Genomic DNA, 17,904 nt, shown 5'->3' on the forward strand with positions numbered 1-17,904 from the left:
TAAGACAAAGGAAATGGTCGTCGATTTTCGGAGGAATCCTCAACAGACCACTCAGGTGAACATCCAGGGTACAGACATTGAAATCGTGGAGAATTTTAAGTACCTGGGTGTTCACCTCAACAACAAACTAGACTGGTCCACAAACACAGATGCCCTGTACAAGAGGGGCCAGAGCCGCCTCTACCTACTGAGGAGTCTACGGTCCTTTGGAGTGTGCAGGACACTGCTGAGGACTTTCTACGACACTGTGGTGGCCTCTGCAGTGTTTTATGCAGTGCTTTGTTGGGGATCCGGGAGCACGGAGAGGGACAGGAACAGGCTGAATAAGCTGGTCAGGAGGGCCAGCTCTGTTCTGGGCTGTCCTTTGGACTCTGTGGAGGAAGTGGGAGAGCGGAGGATGCTGACCAGGATGATGTCCATCATGGACAGCACCTCCCACCCCCTGCATGAGTCTGTGGAGTCCCTCCGAAGCTCCTTTAGCAATAGACTGCGGCACCCTCATTGCAGGAAGGAGCGCTTCCGCAGATCCTTCCTCCCATCAGCTGTCAGGCTCTTTAACAAAAAAATAGCTTTGTGTTAAGACCTACCGTATGCATGCATGTACATTTATGTGTATGTATGTATGTATATATGTCCTAAGCAACACGCTTATTTGATTATATATTTATTCATGTATTTATTTCTTGACCTACTTGCCTTTCCTATTCCTGCATCCTCACCCTCTTGCCACTGGAACAACGAAATTTCCCGAATACGGGATGAATAAAGTTATCCAATCCAATCCAAATACTTCAGAAAAGGAGATCCTCATCCATATAAGCTAGAAGAAAAAAACTACTCTCTCTTCCACAAATTTATTCTTTTTTATTTCGCCATCACAGACTCATTTAAATGCTAATTGGTTTATTGACCGGAGACTTTAATGGAATACTGAAACAGAGGACCAAATAGTCTAGCAGGGAAAATGGAAGGCAAGAAACTGATAGTTAGATGGTGATCAGGTAACTGTAGTAACCTGTAGTCTATAGCCAATTCATTTAAAAAATGCTGCTATCTTTCGTTTTTCTCTATTTAATGTATGTGGCTGTGCCACATTTTTCTTGATTGCATTTGTTCTGTGGTTTGTATTCACATATAATGTATTAAAAGATATGTGAATGTGAATACTACACATTACATAGAAAAAGCCATTTTAGGATATTGACTGATAGATACTCCATGTCTTGTTGTGAATGAAGATGATTGACTACAGAGTGGAGTTCAGCAAGTGGTGGGTAGCAGAGTTCAAAACCATCAAGTTCCCATCTCAAGACACGGTGTTTGATTACTATGTTGACCCAGAGAGCAAAAAGTTTGAACCCTGGTCCAAATTGGTGCCCATGTTTGAGATGGATGCGAACACCCCCATTCAGGTATAGTAATACTACAAGACAACTCTATTTTGGTTTACATATGTTGGACAAAGCCTCCTTGTGCCCTAAGATCGGCTGGCCACCGATTCAGGGTGTCCCCAGCCTCTGGCCCGGAGTCAGCTGGGATAGGCTCTAGCACACCCCGCGACCCTAATGAGGAAAAAGCGGTTCAGATAATGAGAGATGTGATGAGATATGTTGGACAAAAAGTGGATAATCTTCTGTGAAAATGTAAATAATTGTCTAATATCTCTGATCTAAATTTCTGAACCGCTTTATCCTCACTAGGGTCGCGGGGGATGCTGGAGCCTATCCCAGCTGACTTTGGGCCAGAGGCGGGGGACACCCTGAATTGGTGGCCAGCCAATCCCTACGCAGGGCACAAGGAGGCAAACTACCATTCACGCTCACACTCATACCTAGGGGCAATTTAGAGTTACTGATTGCAGATGATCATGTGACCTTGCTTCGGCAATCAGTGCTGCGAGGAATTTATATAGCTTGAATTTGAAAATAATCGGTGAATGCGCATATGAAACTGGTGGGTTTCGGTAGCTCCAACAAGGTTAAGAATCACTGCACTATAACCATTTGCTATTTAATGTTCATTATTGTCCCATATTGGACGAATAAAACAAATATGTCTGGAGCCGCAATATATATACAGTATATATATATATATATATATATATATATATATATATATATACAGTATATATACTGTATATATATATATATATATATACAGTATATATACTGTATATATATATATATATATATATATATATATATATATATATATATATATATATATATATATATATATATATATATATATATATATATATATATATATATATATATATATATATATACAGTCTTTTGTTGCCCCCAATCGATCTTTTTGGAAAGTGCTGAAGGCATCAAATTTAAATGGAGCATAAATAATATCCTAGGTTTGAACATGAAATATCTTAGTATTCAAATGATATATATTGAAAATAAGTAGTAAATTTAACATATCCCAATTTCATTTGAATTAGATTTTCTACTATTAAATTCCGAGTAAAATAAATCATCATTGCTTGAATTCTACGCAATGTGACTTTTCATTTCAGGCCTGTCTAGTTCATACAGCAGAGACCATCCGTATCCGTTTTTTCATGGACCGCCTACTGGAGCACTGTCGGCCCTTCATGCTCGTTGGGAATGCTGGCACTGGGAAGTCTCTCTTGGTTGGGGCTAAACTTGCATCACTCAACCCTGACAATTTTGTGGTTACAAATGTTCCTTTCAACTATTACACAACATCTGCAATGTTGCAAGGTACAAACCCTTATTGTTTCATCCACTAAGAATCATTTTCATTAATTACTTTTGGACTATAAATCTGGATAGCACAATCATTCATCTTCTATATCGCTTATCATTGATTATTTATTTGTCTGTTTGTTTGTTGTTGTGTTTATGCACTTTGTGTTGAAGCTTTTCTCATAATACTTATATAATGACAATAAAAGCATTCAATTCAATTCAATTCCATTCAATTCAATTCAATTCAATTCAATAACGGATAGCGGTGGTGCTTGAGTCTATCCCAGCTAGATGGGCATATGGCAGAGTATACCCTGAGCTGGTTGCCTGGTTGTTTCAATTTTCATATGAAAGATAAAGATGCTTAAAATTGCTTTTATTAACCCAGTGTCAAATTGCTGTTATTAACCAAGTGTCAAATAGTTTGTCAAGCACATAGGCAATGTTATGAGCAAGTACAGTAAAATATTGGAATGACATTTGTGGGGTTATTTTCAGAAAGCTCAGAATTAATACTATTGTTCCTCCAGCAGAACTATAATTTGAAGGTACTGTGATAGGTTATTGTTATTTCTCTATCATGAATTACACATATGTCGGCCTGGCGGCTCAGTGGTTAGCGTGTCAGCCTCACAGTACAACCCCAGGTGGGCCTCACTGTGTGGAGGTTGTATGTTCTTCCCGTGCGTGTGTGGGTTTTCTCTGGCTGCTCTGGTTTCCTCCTACATTCCAAAAACATTCACTGTAGGCTAGTTAAACACTCTAAATTGCCCCTAGGTATGAGTGTGAGTGTGAATGGTGCTCTGTCTCCTTGTGCCCTGTGATTGGCTGGTCACAAATTCAGGGTGTCACCTGCCTGGGGCCCAAAGTCAGCTGGGATAGGGTCCAGCACCCCCGTGACACTTTGCTTCACTGTATTCCTGTTTAATATTTGTACCGCTACATTGTTTGCATTCATTATTCCTATTATTATAATATGTATGGCAGTGATGAGCTGTGAATTATGGACACAATGATTTTGTTTAGAATCTGTATATGCTAAAATTTTAAAACACATAATATAATATATCTTAAAACATTTATTGCACACTGTCCGTAACTCCTATAAATTTTTCACTTTTTCAAAAATTACTGTTTGCCTACCATATGGCACATTCAACTTGAATTGCTGGTTTATACAACCAACAATTTATAAAGAAAAATATTGAAACTTATCTGGGGTGTCCAAACTTTTTAATACCAGTATAATTTATATATAGCATTTATTCTTGTTGATTAACACCAATATTTTATGAATTAGTTTGTTTTTCGCAAGGGTAAAATGCATGTACAACCTAAAAGTATGTCTTGTGTGTGTTTGTGTGGTGTTCATCTGGCAAGGATAGCTACAAACGTGACCAAAAAAGATAAACTGATTACTTAATTCCAGAATTTAGTTCAGAATCTTCTATTTATGACAAATTTTATGTATGTATAATACTACCTTTTTTGGTCCAGGGTTTCACTTCTTATTTACACTACAGTCTTAATCACTCAAGAACATGCGTGCAGTACTTTCATGATTTAACCGAAAATATGATTTTTTTTGGGCAACAAATAATATGAATTAGCATGTTTTTTCTTTCTTTTTTTGTGAGTGGATGGTTGTTGAACTCCATTTATAATATGAACTACAATTGACTGGTGACATGACGTCTTCCATTGTTTGTCTAATCTCTGCTGATGTAATCTACACCAATATAGAAAGTATATGGATGGCTAATTGAGAAATTGTTCACTCTAACAATTAGGTGGAATCTATTAATAGTGACATGACACCTAAATCGTAGTTCCGATAATTGTATAAAAATGTAAAGTTTGACATTCACTATACTCTTCTATTATTTGTCTTCTGCATAGGTGTAATGGAAAAACCTCTTGAGAAAAAGGCAGGCCGCAACTACGGTCCTCCTGGCAAGAAAAGATTGATTTACTTCATAGATGACTTGAATATGCCTGAGGTGGATGCATATGGCACAGTTCAACCTCACACACTAATACGTCAACATATGGACTACAACCACTGGTACAGCTCTTTTACTTTGATGCATATATATATATATATATATATATATATATATATATATATATATATATATATATGTATATATATGTATATATATATCTATCTCTCTCTCTCTCTCTCTATATATATATATATATATATATGTGTATATATATATATATGTGTATATATATGTGTATATATATATGTATATGTATATATATATATATATATATATATATATATATATATATATATATATATATATATATATATATATATATATATATAACTTATTTATTTTCGCAGAGATTTTCACAAATCACCACATTGGCTAACTGGCTGTTTTCACATATAGGAACCCAGAAAGATTCATTTAATTAGCGGCTGCTGGGTGTATTATACTAAGTAAACCAGAGAAACTGCGGTTGTTGTGAAAGCATGTTCCTTTTCCAGGATTAAGAAAGGTCACTTCATTAGCTATATGCTATATGATAAACACGGTGAAAGACAGATGTAATGTGACGAGGACACAGGTCTAGATAATTTTACTTTGTCTGCATTTTTGTGACAATGCTGAGTATGGTTTTGCCGAATCAAAACTAAGCAGGATATGACTATTGTTGTATATGGGTAATCTATTAAAGATACATAGGTTTTGTGATTCGGTGTAATAACATGTTTTTGTCATTGTGTGGAAATTTCACACCGCCAACATCATCACTGTTCAGCAGATAAAACATGACATCTTTGTTGACTTTATATGGCTCGGAAATTGTTCATGACTAATATGGATTTTAGTGGGGATATGTTGGGCTGTGTCTAGGAGGCTAAATGCTGACATGTCCAAATGTAACTTTTAATTTACCTGACTGGTTCCTAATCTCTTAAAGGTATGACCGCAATAAACTACTTTTGAAGGAAATTCACCATGTTCAATATGTGTCCTGTATGAACCCCACAGCTGGAGGTTTTACCATCAATCCGAGGTTACAGGTATTTTTACAAAATGCACTCACATTTTCAAAATTACATCAACATATTAGTCAGTATTGGGAATAACTCAAAAAGGGGAAGTTTTACTCTGTTTTCAGATGGTGTTTTTATTTATTTATTTATTTATATTTACATCACTTGGCATAATCACCCTGCAATTAACAGTTGAACACTGCCTGCTGCCCCTTAACACAATTGCAAATCTACACATTATTCTTTTTGAATGGAAAACTATTTGTTATTTTGCAGAAAAGGGTTGTGGTTTATTATTTTCATCATTATTATGTAGGGCGGCCCGATGGATGAGTGGTTTGCGCGTCGGCCTCACAGTGTGGGACCTGGGTTCAATTCCAGGTCGGTCCACCTATGTGGAGTTTGCATCTTCTCCCTGGGCCTGCGTGTGTTTTCTCTGGGTACTCCGGTTTCCTCCCACATTCCAAAGACATGCATGGTAGGCTGATTGGACACTCTAAATTGCCCCTAGTTATGAGTGTGATCGTGAATAGTTGTTTGTCTATTTGTGCCCTGCGATTGGTTGGCCACCAATTCAGATTGTCTCCCTCCTCTGGCCCAAAGCCAGCTGGGATGGGCTCCAGCACCGTGAACCTAGTGAGGAAAAATCAATTCAGAAAATGAGATGAGAAAATGTGTATATGTATGTGTGTATATATTTATGTATGTATGTATGGGTGAACCAAAACAATTAATGACTGATGTTTTTTATCGGCATCTTCTGCCTGATTGTCATCCTAAAATTAGGTGACTATTGTAACCTGCTTATTGTTTACATTTACATGTATAATGCATTTTTCTCCACAGCGGCATTTCTCAGTTATTACCCTGTCATTCCCTGGAGACGATGCCCTTGCAACTATATACATTTCAATTTTGTTGCAGCACTTGCAGAAAGATGGTTTCACAGCTGCCATACGGAATAGCTGTCCCACCCTAGTCCAGTTATCGCTGGATCTACATATGCGGGTTGCCTCTAACTTCCTTCCCACTGCAGTCAAGTTCCACTACATCTTCAATCTCAGAGACTTATCCAATATATTCCAGGTATCACATTTTCTGTAAATACTCTTTTGGAAAGGGAGCTAACCGTGTGAGAAATCATTTAGTGAAACAACCCTGGGTTAATCTAATCACCATATAATGTTAAAGGCCACGTTAAAAATCAGTCACTTCTGTTAAGTTATTCCACACTGTTTCTATGACTGCACTTCCCACATTAATACAGCCAAGCTACTGTTGCTAATTTTTCATTTAAATGATTATTGATTTAATAGCTTCACCCTGAAAGCTAGAAAAAAGGCTGAAATGTATGATGGGATTCCACTTGCACGGGTATTACTGATGATTTAATGAATTTAAAGAATATAATATCAGCGCAAGAAAGCTCAACAAGGGAGGTGCTCTCAGGGCAATATTTAACTCAAAATATTCCACAGCTTCATGGAGGGCAGGCTTCATAATTTAACACACTGCATTGTATAATTAATGCCTCAAACCCTTTGGTTGGAGAAACTTCAATTTTCATGAATCCACCTGGGAATTGACGAAGCCTTATTATGATAATATAATATATAGGCATACTATCACTCAGTGGTGGTCCGTGCATTTTTCTCGTAGCGCCTTCAACGGATCAATCCAAACCTCAAAAACTATTTTATGGCTATAAAACCTCTACTGCAGCTACAGCTGCGACACATAGAAAATAATCAATAAATCAATGCACAAAAATGGGTAAAATCCACTTTCTAGCAGCATTTAATGTTTAAATACAAATACTGGAGCTTTTCAGACATTAAAAACAGGCCAGGGGGGTGACTTTCCCGGGAAAAGACAGCGATGAACGTCAATGGCGTACCGGCAAACATTGCCCGAAAATGGGGTAAAATCCAGCCGAAAACAGCATTTATTGATTAAATACAAATACTGGAGCTTTTGAGACATTAGAACCGGGCCCGGAGTATCATTTCCCCGGTAAAAAGACAGCGATGAACGTCGATACGTCCTTATATGTCCATACGCGAAACGGCAACAAATGCACTAAAATGGGGTAAAATCCACTTCCTAGCAGCATTTATTAATTGAATACAAATACTGGAGCTTTTGAGACATTACAACCAGGCCAGGGGGGTGATTTCTCCCGGAAAAGACAGCAATGGACGTCAATGGCGAAACAGCAAAAATTGCGCTAAAATGGGGTAAAATCCACTTCCTAGCAGCATTTTGTGATTAAATACAAACACTGGAGCTTAAATACAAACACTGGAGCTTTTCAGATATGAGAACCGGGCCCACAATTGAAATATTGACGGCCCGCCACTGCTATCACTATAATCATCACTTTAAAGTATCAATTAAAATGTGATGATGTAATAGCTGACATCATACTGCAATTAATGGTAGATGTTATATAATTATTTTTCTACGGGAAATTAGGAAAAAAGTGTAAAGTTTGCGTATATGCTCAGTAGTAGAGTAATCATTCCCCAAAACAGAGGATCTGGGTTTGCTTCCCCTACCTGGTGAGCAATTTACTGAATCTCTCTTGCTGAAAGAATGACCAATGACAGCTCGGTCAAGAAGGACTGAACGAATCAACCGTTGTTGCAGGTGTCAAAGTAGAAATTACTGTATAATATGTGAGATGACACTACAAAAAAGTGTTTTCTTCCAGTGACCGCTTAACTTTATTGCCATTTTGTCGGTAGTTTTGCGGTTTGGTGTTTCAGATGTTTTTCTTGGCTGTTATAATTGGGGGACTTTTTCTTGAGGGTAGAAAAATGTATCCGTCTATTCTTTGTGGGCGATCAGACCCTACCTTCTGTCTTGTTATTTAACGTATTTTTCGGACTATAAGCCGCACACCCACAACATTTCACAAGAAAGTTATATTTGTTTTATAAACCACATTGGATTGTATTATGTTATATAAAGTACATCAGAAGACAAGGAATAGTTAGCTCCTTTGTACTCATGTCGAATTGATACCGTGCGTACCTCACTGTGGGTGCTGCCAATCAAAATCTTTCCCGTATCAGTGAAGAAGACTCCAAAATACTTTAACTCCTTTACTTCCTTGTCTTATTCTGAGTTTTCAATCCTTAACTTAAATACTTTGAATTAAAATAAAACATGAACCTCGAAGTCAATTTGATAGGCATAAAGCCATCACCAATACATAATATTATCAAGACTTGATATCAGATCTATCTTTGAGAATTCCCAGTTAAGGCTAGTCTGAAATGAGAAGGTTTGCATTTGTCTAACAAGGAAATGGTCTGACTGTTTGATAGGTAATTGATAACAATTGCTAGATTGACAGATACATCTTCCAGTCATTACATTGTCTTTCCCAAATGAATTTTATCTCCAAACCAACTACCAAAGACATGTTTTTCAAGTCATTAAGTCTCAAGTAAAGTACACTGTCTTCAACGCCCCAAGTAGAGTCTAATTTTTTTTAGTTTTTGTTAAGTCAAGCCATAATTAATCAAAACAGTGACTCAAGTCAGAGTGGCTGCATTCCCCAATCTCATTTGTGCTGAATGCCACTAATGGGTCAAGAATTGAATTGAATTGAAGACAACCAATATGGAATGCAACTGGGAAAGGACACCTTTCTGTTGCTCTTTGTCATGACCATTTAATATATGCAAAGACTTATTCCCTCCATCTCAGCATAAATGAGGTCCTCAAATAAATGTGAGAGGAGGGTAGAGACATGGTAAACGATCTGTACAGATGAAGAGAATCATAGTAGAGAGACTATGGTGAAATGTAACTGTCTGCAAAAAATGTCTAGACGATGATGTGTGGAGGGGCAATTGTGTGTGTTTGTTGTGGGAATGCAGGAGGGGTGTCAGAGCTGCTGTCAGGCTTAAGTTTAAAATGTCAACCATATGGTAGGATTTAACAAATGTATTTGTTCCAAATTTTACTCAGTCCTGACATTCATTACACACAAAGTTAAAGATATTCAACTTAATATATATATATATATTTAAATTGAAGCAAAGTAGACAAGAATATTTTAAAGTGTTAAAAATGTTCAATATTTTTATGCTTTTTACAAGCATACAACATTGTAAATATGGATATCCTTGTCAAAACTGTGATTCACGAAAATGTCATCTTACACAGAAAAGCACTAATTCAGCATTTCTTAGTGTCTTAAAGCCACAATCTGAGTATTTTAACTAGGCTTAACTTTTGCGATATTCCCTCCAAACTTCAGTCTGCCATTATCTATATTATTCGTCTCATATCCCTAAGAACTGCTAGAAGTTAGACGTTAATTGGACAGTTGTTCAAACTGTTTAGTTTGTTGCAAATCACAGCTCATTTTCATGTCATGGACCATTTCGTAATGTTACTTTCCTTATCCAACTATCTTTAAATGCAGTACTGCTAAAACATTCCCAATAAAAGATAAAACATGCATTCATGCAACTTCATTTACATAGTTGACATTCAATACATTTCTCAACATTTTGTCGTCAGAATCGGAATGAAACAGTAAGCTCCCTTTCTACCTTCCTGCCCAGGGCATTCTCTTCAGTACTGCTGAGTGTCTGAAATCCCCTCTGGACTTGTTGAAAATCTACCTGCACGAGTCCAATCGTGTCTACAGAGACAAGCTTGTTGAGGAGAAGGACTTCCAGCTCTTTGATAAGCTGCAGGCAGACACGGTGAAAAAGTTCTTTGAGGTAAGTTTTTACAAAGTTCTGAAATTGAAGACAAGGGATGGGGGAGGTCATTAGGCTACCTGCTCTGCGGGTTGGACCTTGACATTGGTGAGCATCACCAAAGAAGAAAGATGGGTGAAAATAATGCTCATAAAATGGGTGGGTGTTGAGAGGAGTGAGCATTGTAGAGAATATTAATCAGAGTGGTATGGGGGTCTGGCTGTCAGGGCTTGTGCTGTCAAGCCCAGCAAATTGGAAAACATTTTAATGGTTTTCTGTCTTCTGCTTGGTTCACAATACTCCCTGGGTTCACAGCATGCACACAAGTCATACTACAATAGGAAACTTGGCAGCATAATGTATGTATATCCATACTTCCATAAATGGACACATTGTCTGCAACATTTGTCAACCAACAAAAGTCTCATAGAACATTATGCGCCTTACTTTCAAGTTCTTTTCATCCTGTGAACAATCAAGCAACCCTTTAGAGACACTTTGGACAGGATGTAATAAGCCATTTTAGTGTAATGCAAATGCAGTTTCCAATAGAGTACAATATAGATGTGAATTGGAAACAAGGCTGCACATGATGTTGGCAGGGAAAATAATACCATATCTCTCCAGTGAAATATTCTGAATAGTTGCTGAAGTGAAAATGAAATAGGTCAACCTCTGTTCCACTGCGATATTCAGCTGTGCCCCTGTCTAAACAGTTTAACCATAACACTAATGTTATGCTGACAAGGGTCGTGTGTATATGTGCATACCCATGTGTGACCTCCTCCCTAAGGACATGGCAGAAAGTCTGGAAAAAACCCAGAAAATGAACCTGTACTGCCACTTTGCCCACGGCCTTGGGGAGCCCCGGTACATGGCTGTGGAATCCTGGAGCAGCCTCACTAAAAACCTGCTGGAGGTACTGGACAGCTACAATGAAGTCAATGCCACACTCAACCTTGTGCTGTTTGAGGATGCCATGGCTCACATGTGAGTAGAACATTACAAATCTGAGGCATAATAGAAGAAGCTCCAAAAAAAGGACAGAAATTAAGTAGTTCTGTCATATTGGCAATTGTCTGTCAAAAAGAAACCAGTTTAGCAGGTATTTTAAAATGAATAGGTCCATTTTGTTCTCCAGACTGTCAAAAGCGGAGATATGAGACTGTCACAGGTTATTTGACATTGCTGACTAAAACATGACAAACTAAAATGTATTTCAGTTACGACATTTGCGACTCAGAATCAGTGCCAACTTCAAAGATCAGCTCCCCCTACACCGGCCTGAAATAAATCTCCGATTTGTACCTTCACTGGCAATTGTTTGTTTTTCCCCTTCATCATACCATAAACGGTTGTCCAAGTAACAATTGTGTTATTGGCCTGCCTTGTAGTGATTATCCATGGTAGTCCAGTGAATGGTTATTTCCTCAATTCATCGGAACATTGTAGATCGTCATATTGGGCACACTTTTACTCCGGATGCCCTTCTTGATGCAACCCTCACACGCGTTAATCAAACCCACAACGGCAGCGGGGCGTTTAGACCACTGCGCGTCCAAATATGAGGAATCGGATGTATTCTGAAACACTTTTATGGCACTATCTGTAATTAATTTGCTACATTGATAGGAGTTGGTTCGACTAACACATATGTTCATGATAAATAGAAAAGAAATGCTTAAAACTCTAAGTAATAAATGTGTGCCTGTGAGTGTGCTTGTATGGTGTTAGATTGCTGCCACAATTCCATAAGCGTAATGTGAAATACCGAAAACATAAAATGTGTTCCACAAGCATATAACGTGTTTGAAGCGTAGTTTGAAGGAGAAAATTAATTCAACATTTTTTTTCTGCCCTTGCCAATACAGTATTGGCCCGAATATAAGACGATTCTTTTTGCATCGATATAAGACTGAAAAGGTGCCGGTCGTCTTAAATTCGGGGTAGATGGCGCCAGATATCTTTACATTGAATGCTGAACACTGAATGGTTAATGCAGTCATTGCAATTTTATCTTATCACAGTAGATTAATGTGGTTCATTTACATTTCAAAAACCAGAAGCCATTAATTTACAAATGTGATTTTACTGTAGTTTACAAATTTAATTGTTCAGATATTAAGATGTGAGAGACAGTTTTTGCATGGTTTGAATGAGGCAAAATAAGGTGCTTTTTCTCTCGAATATATGAATTTGATTTAATTCATAAAGGGAAAATACATATTAATGAACATATGTGTAAATATGTAAGTTAGTCCCTCGTGCATGTTGAAGAGAAAATCAATAAGGCAATACAGGACAAAAGACTAGAAAGCTGCATAGAAACAATGAGACATACACAAGTAGCACAGGTCTAGGCAGCGTTGTGATCACAATGTTGTTCATCTAGCAGCCAGGCTTTACGATGATTGGCTCAGAGGTTCAGAGACGGGTGTTCACGTGTGATAGTTGGTATTGATTTCATTTGTGAGGAATGAACAGAGAAGATACTTTGGCTCAATGCACTCTTTCTGAAGGGAAATAAACTGTCACCTCTAGAATCAGCTTTTGTTGATCTGTTGGAATTTTTTTTTCAAATTCTTGCTTTTTTATGTCTGATAGTGATGGTACGTTTTTTGGTTTTCTGTCTAATACTTTCAGAGCTTGCTATGAACGGTTTCAATATATTTTTAGAATCATTTGTTTCGGATGTACGGTAATTATTTTCTGTATAAAAATTGAACTTGGTGTTCAAAAAATCGTTTTTGAAACTTGAGTCTTGAAAATGAGGGTGTCATCTTATAATCAGGGTCGTCTTATATACGGTATTTTCTAATCATTTTGCAGATTTTTTTCATTAAAAAAGTGTAAATGTTCATGGAAAACACAAAATTGCCCGGGTGACCCTAAATCTTTAAACGGTAGTGTACATAGACAGTGGGAGTTGGTGCTAAAAGGGGAAAAGTAAATAACCTCATTGTTGCATTTTTCTTCTTTTTTTCTTTTTGAATCAGATTGCTTTTACAGTCAACAATGTCTTTACATTTTATCATCCACTCCTGCCCATTCATCTGCTTTTTTATAACTCCACATGCAGCTGCCGTATAAATCGAATTCTGGAGTCTCCATGGGGTAACGCACTGCTGGTCGGAGTAGGCGGGAGTGGCAAGCAGAGTCTGACTCGATTGGCTGCTTTCATCTCTAATCTGGAGGTTTTCCAAATCACCTTGAGAAAGGGTTACAGTATCACAGATCTCAAAGTAAGTACAACATGGAATAACAAACCGAAGTCAAAATTTAAATTTGGCGTATGTAATTTTTATTGGCAGCAAAGGCTTGAACTCTGTATTGGAATAACAGAACAGAGCCATCGATTGGTATGAATGGACTCTGCTATGAATTTCATCTATATATACATCTAAAGCTTTTATTTATTCATTTTAAGGGGAGCCAATGGAGAAAAAATATGTTTTTTTTCAGAATAGGCTCTTGTTATCAATACCATATTATTGCTGCATTTGTTGGCTTCATCTTTCAGCCACATCCTTGGGCTCCTATAAATCCACAGGAGTTAAGTCCACAACAAAGAACAAGTATTTGTTTTTTATTTGTTTTGATTAACCATATTTTTTATGATAGTTTTGTTATCACGAACCTCACTCTGCCTAGCGGTAGGTAATGTGCCATTTCATCACTGTTATTTTGATGCTGTGTAACGATTCAAAAAATGTAAGATAATAACGTTGAAAATATGTATAGTAAGGTGTTAGACGAATCTTGCATATTTCAGTTTTAAGTCCAAATATCATTTTAAATGCAGTATATTGATGGTTCGCTTGTTTATTTTTTAAAACTGAAGGAGTTGTTGCTTAATTTATAGATATGTTTCCTCCAGTATCTGAATACTATGACATAAATTAAAATGGCATCCTCACCATAAATGCCTAGAGTCTTGTATCCCTAGCTGCAGAATTTCGTTATGTGTAACCTCACCCACTCTTGTGCTTCTCTCACCCAGAGTGACCTGGCTTCACTCTACATCAAAGCTGGCGTGAAGAATATTGGCACAGTGCTCTTAATGACTGATGCCCAAGTGGCAGATGAGAGGTTTCTCGTTCTGGTCAACGATCTGTTGGCATCGGGTAACAGCAGGCTTCACTAATTACTGTCTGTCATGTTTTTTGCAAGAGAGGGAGACTTTAACTGCATTATGTCACAGCCAACATAATTGTGGTGCGATTACTGGGTGTCACGGCGAGCATATTTCATGTGAAAAAAAATGAAGCTATTTGTATATATGTGGAGTAGTGTGGCTCAGTTTTGGTTCCCTAACTCAGAGGTTGTTGATTTGATTCCCTTCCCTGGTTACCTCGCCTGATACTGCGTCATCAGTAGGTGAATGAGAACATAGTGGAATATACAAGTGCAAGTCGTTACACACTGACAAACTGTTCGAATGCAATGGTATCCACATCCAGCAGTCAAGTTGAGATTCTTTCCTCTTGGTATTCAACAATCAGGCATATCAGGCCATTTAACAAACGTTAAGGACATATGTACATTTAGGGGTCTTATCTCTGCGTTACTGGAATTGAACATTTTTTGTTAATCCAATTATAGACTTCAATGAATTTATGAACACCGAAAAAAAGAAAGAAAATCTAAATGATTTTATACAAAAAACGAAACAAACAGCTGCTTTCAGAAGAGTGCAGATTCCCTCCAGAGTTATATTACCTAAAGAAAGAAAAAAAATCCTTAGAAGCCTTTCGTAAACACTCTTTGTTTTTATCTGCTAACTAACTAGCCCACGGAGGAGAAACCAGTGGGAAACAAAATAACCCAAAACTGCAATGGAATTTTCAAGTTTGACAAACATAGTTTCTACTTGGTGCTTATATGGTTAAGTAATAACACTGAAGAACAAAATATTTCTTCCATTCTCTTGACAAATACTATAATTTATGCAGGATGTAGCACACCTAACTATAAGCCGTAAAGCTCAAAGTTAAAAAAAATAAAGAAGAAAAAACAATAACCTACGTCACATCCGACAGAGTATAATACGCTCATGTCTATGTCCTAATACGGACCATGGCGCAGTTGGTAGCTCGAGTAGACCTTGGGAACTAAGAGCCAGCAGATCTCAGTTTTCAAACCATTGGATCTACAAAACAAAAAAAATGCAGTAATTTCCAAAGACAATTTACCTACAAAAGATTGCAATAAAAAAAAAATCAATGAATAAAACACTTTAATCAGGACACACTCTAATTCGGATCTACTTTATGCATGCAAGAGTGACAAGTATTAGAAGGACTTTAGTGTCTCTTCAACATATCCTCACTCTTTTAAAAATAATTGCCATGGCAAGTCATTTTAGCAAAAAAACTTAAGCTTGCTCAGAGACGTAAAAAAAACATCAAATACAATTATATACAATACAACGAACATGAAAATGGATTAACTGTTCAATTAACATTTTATTTTTGAAATAATATCACGACTCTACTTGTAATTATTTGAAAATATTGACACAAGAGTAAAAAAACTTGATTGAGTGTGGTAATTTTAGTTTTAGTTAACATAATCTGTATGAAGTGATTTCTTTTAATTTTCAAATTGTTCAACAATGTACTCATAAGTACTCAATTAATATTTGTGACTATAATACTAATCCTATTTTTATTTAAGGGGAGATTCCTGACTTGTTCCCAGACGATGAAGTGGAGAACATCATTGGCAGTGTGAGACCGGAGGTACGGAGCTCAGGATTGATGGATACAAGAGAAAACTGCTGGAAGTTCTTCATCGACCGGGTTCGCAGACAGCTCAAGGTGAACTAATCAGATACTCAGACACATACAGTATAAAGAGCTGTGTGTTCCGTTACTGTGCATTTCACAGCTAATGATCCAGAGAAAGTTGTTCTTAGTGACTCTCCTCAGGGAAGGAGGGAGAAAGTTTGCCGTTAATTTGTCTCTGAATCTGCCTCTCTGTTTGATCTCCATTGCCTACTAATACAACTTCAGCATGCTGCCTCTAACCTCACACCTAATTTATGATTGCAGCACAAAAACATTTTCATAGATAGGTAAATGGCTGGCTTTAAGATGAACATCTCCCCAGACAATTTCCCCTTAATGATCTTTCAGAATACTTTCAATTGTGGCAGTCTTTGTCATAAATCACTGGGAAAAGCTGTTGTTTTTCTGCGGATAATTTCATAAACGCTGAAGCATTTTGTTCTCCCTTGGGGACTGTGAATTCTAGAGGGGTTGCTTATCTTGTCAGTATTACCATGCAGCCCCATCACCAGCCATATCCACCTCTATAGCTCGCTTCTAGCTCTGTACACTGAGCTAGAGGGGTGAATAAATGAGGAAGGCAATCCCCAATTGAGAAGCTCCATGTCTGTATTGACTGGACATGTAATAATGTGAAATGATCTGTATGAATACATGGAAGAGAAAGTCGAGTTCAGTGTTAGTAAGAATAACAAAATATAAGAAGTTTCTTGAGAGAAGATAGATTTGTTAATATTCTATGCTTCGTCAGCTAGGTATATTTTGGGGTAAGCCTTTTTAGTAAGAGAAAGTGTGTATAGGAGTTAACATATTATAGATTTGTATCATCCCAGCAAAATGTGAGGCAACATGATTTCCATACTTAGGCCAGGCAAATTTATTTACATAGCACAATTTGACACATTGTATTCAACGTGCTTGACATCATAATAAAATCAGCAGAAAACAATTATATCAAACGTGGCTGATGTGATTGTCTGTCCAAGAGTCTTCTCATTTAAAGCAGTTATTATTATTATTATATTCACCTTCCGTCTAGTTTTTGCTAGGTCGGTAAATGAATACAAAAAAATCAATTAAGAAATAGAAATGTAACCTGAAGGATCAAAATCAGCAAGACAAAGTTAAAAAAAAGAGAAAAAGAAAAGATGGGAAAGTCATCCCAGAACAGATGATTTGGAAGTTTATCAATGCAGCATGTTGTGAGCTTTAATCTTGACATTTGTATCTGTTAGAGTCTAAAATGTCCAAAATTTACATGGGGGACATGATGGGAAAACAATATTTTATGCATTGTTGAACTGGAGCTGCACATTTATTGTCTTATCTTGAGCACAGGTTAAATAGCAATGTAGACAAAAAATATGAAATAATAAAAGTGATGTTACTTTTCAGAATAAATTAATGTTCAGGTCTCCCCAATAGATCGCTCACCGAGGAGCCAATGCCAATTCACCTACAAAAAAAATCATTGTAAGAAGATGCATCTTAATATGAGAAATGTTACAAATCACTCACCAAAGAAAAACAACAGATTTGTTTTTACTCAAAAGACAAAACAAATATGGTTCATTAATTCATTTTCCCCACCACTTATCCTCGCGAGGGTCACGGGGATCTTGGAGCGTATCCCAGCGTATGGATAATAGGTG

The 17,904-nt window shown here is 37.1% G+C and overlaps 1 protein-coding gene across 2 annotated transcripts in view; it reads left to right on the forward strand.

Moving 5' to 3' along the window:
- The window catches only part of dnah9 (dynein, axonemal, heavy chain 9), a 137,078-nt gene that overhangs the window by 57,550 nt on the left and 61,624 nt on the right, over positions 1–17,904 (forward strand). For both annotated transcript variants that reach the window (XM_077625613.1, XM_077625614.1), the window contains exons 43-52: positions 1,239–1,412; positions 2,531–2,738; positions 4,626–4,791; positions 5,664–5,766; positions 6,586–6,825; positions 10,323–10,484; positions 11,257–11,453; positions 13,543–13,705; positions 14,464–14,587; positions 16,140–16,282. In XM_077625613.1, the coding sequence (XP_077481739.1) occupies positions 1,239–1,412; positions 2,531–2,738; positions 4,626–4,791; positions 5,664–5,766; positions 6,586–6,825; positions 10,323–10,484; positions 11,257–11,453; positions 13,543–13,705; positions 14,464–14,587; positions 16,140–16,282 (1,680 nt within the window). The remainder of the gene's footprint in view (positions 1–1,238; positions 1,413–2,530; positions 2,739–4,625; positions 4,792–5,663; positions 5,767–6,585; positions 6,826–10,322; positions 10,485–11,256; positions 11,454–13,542; positions 13,706–14,463; positions 14,588–16,139; positions 16,283–17,904) is intronic.

This window comes from Stigmatopora argus, chromosome 18, assembly GCF_051989625.1.
Source record: "Stigmatopora argus isolate UIUO_Sarg chromosome 18, RoL_Sarg_1.0, whole genome shotgun sequence".
NCBI classification, from domain to species: Eukaryota; Metazoa; Chordata; class Actinopteri; order Syngnathiformes; family Syngnathidae; genus Stigmatopora; species Stigmatopora argus.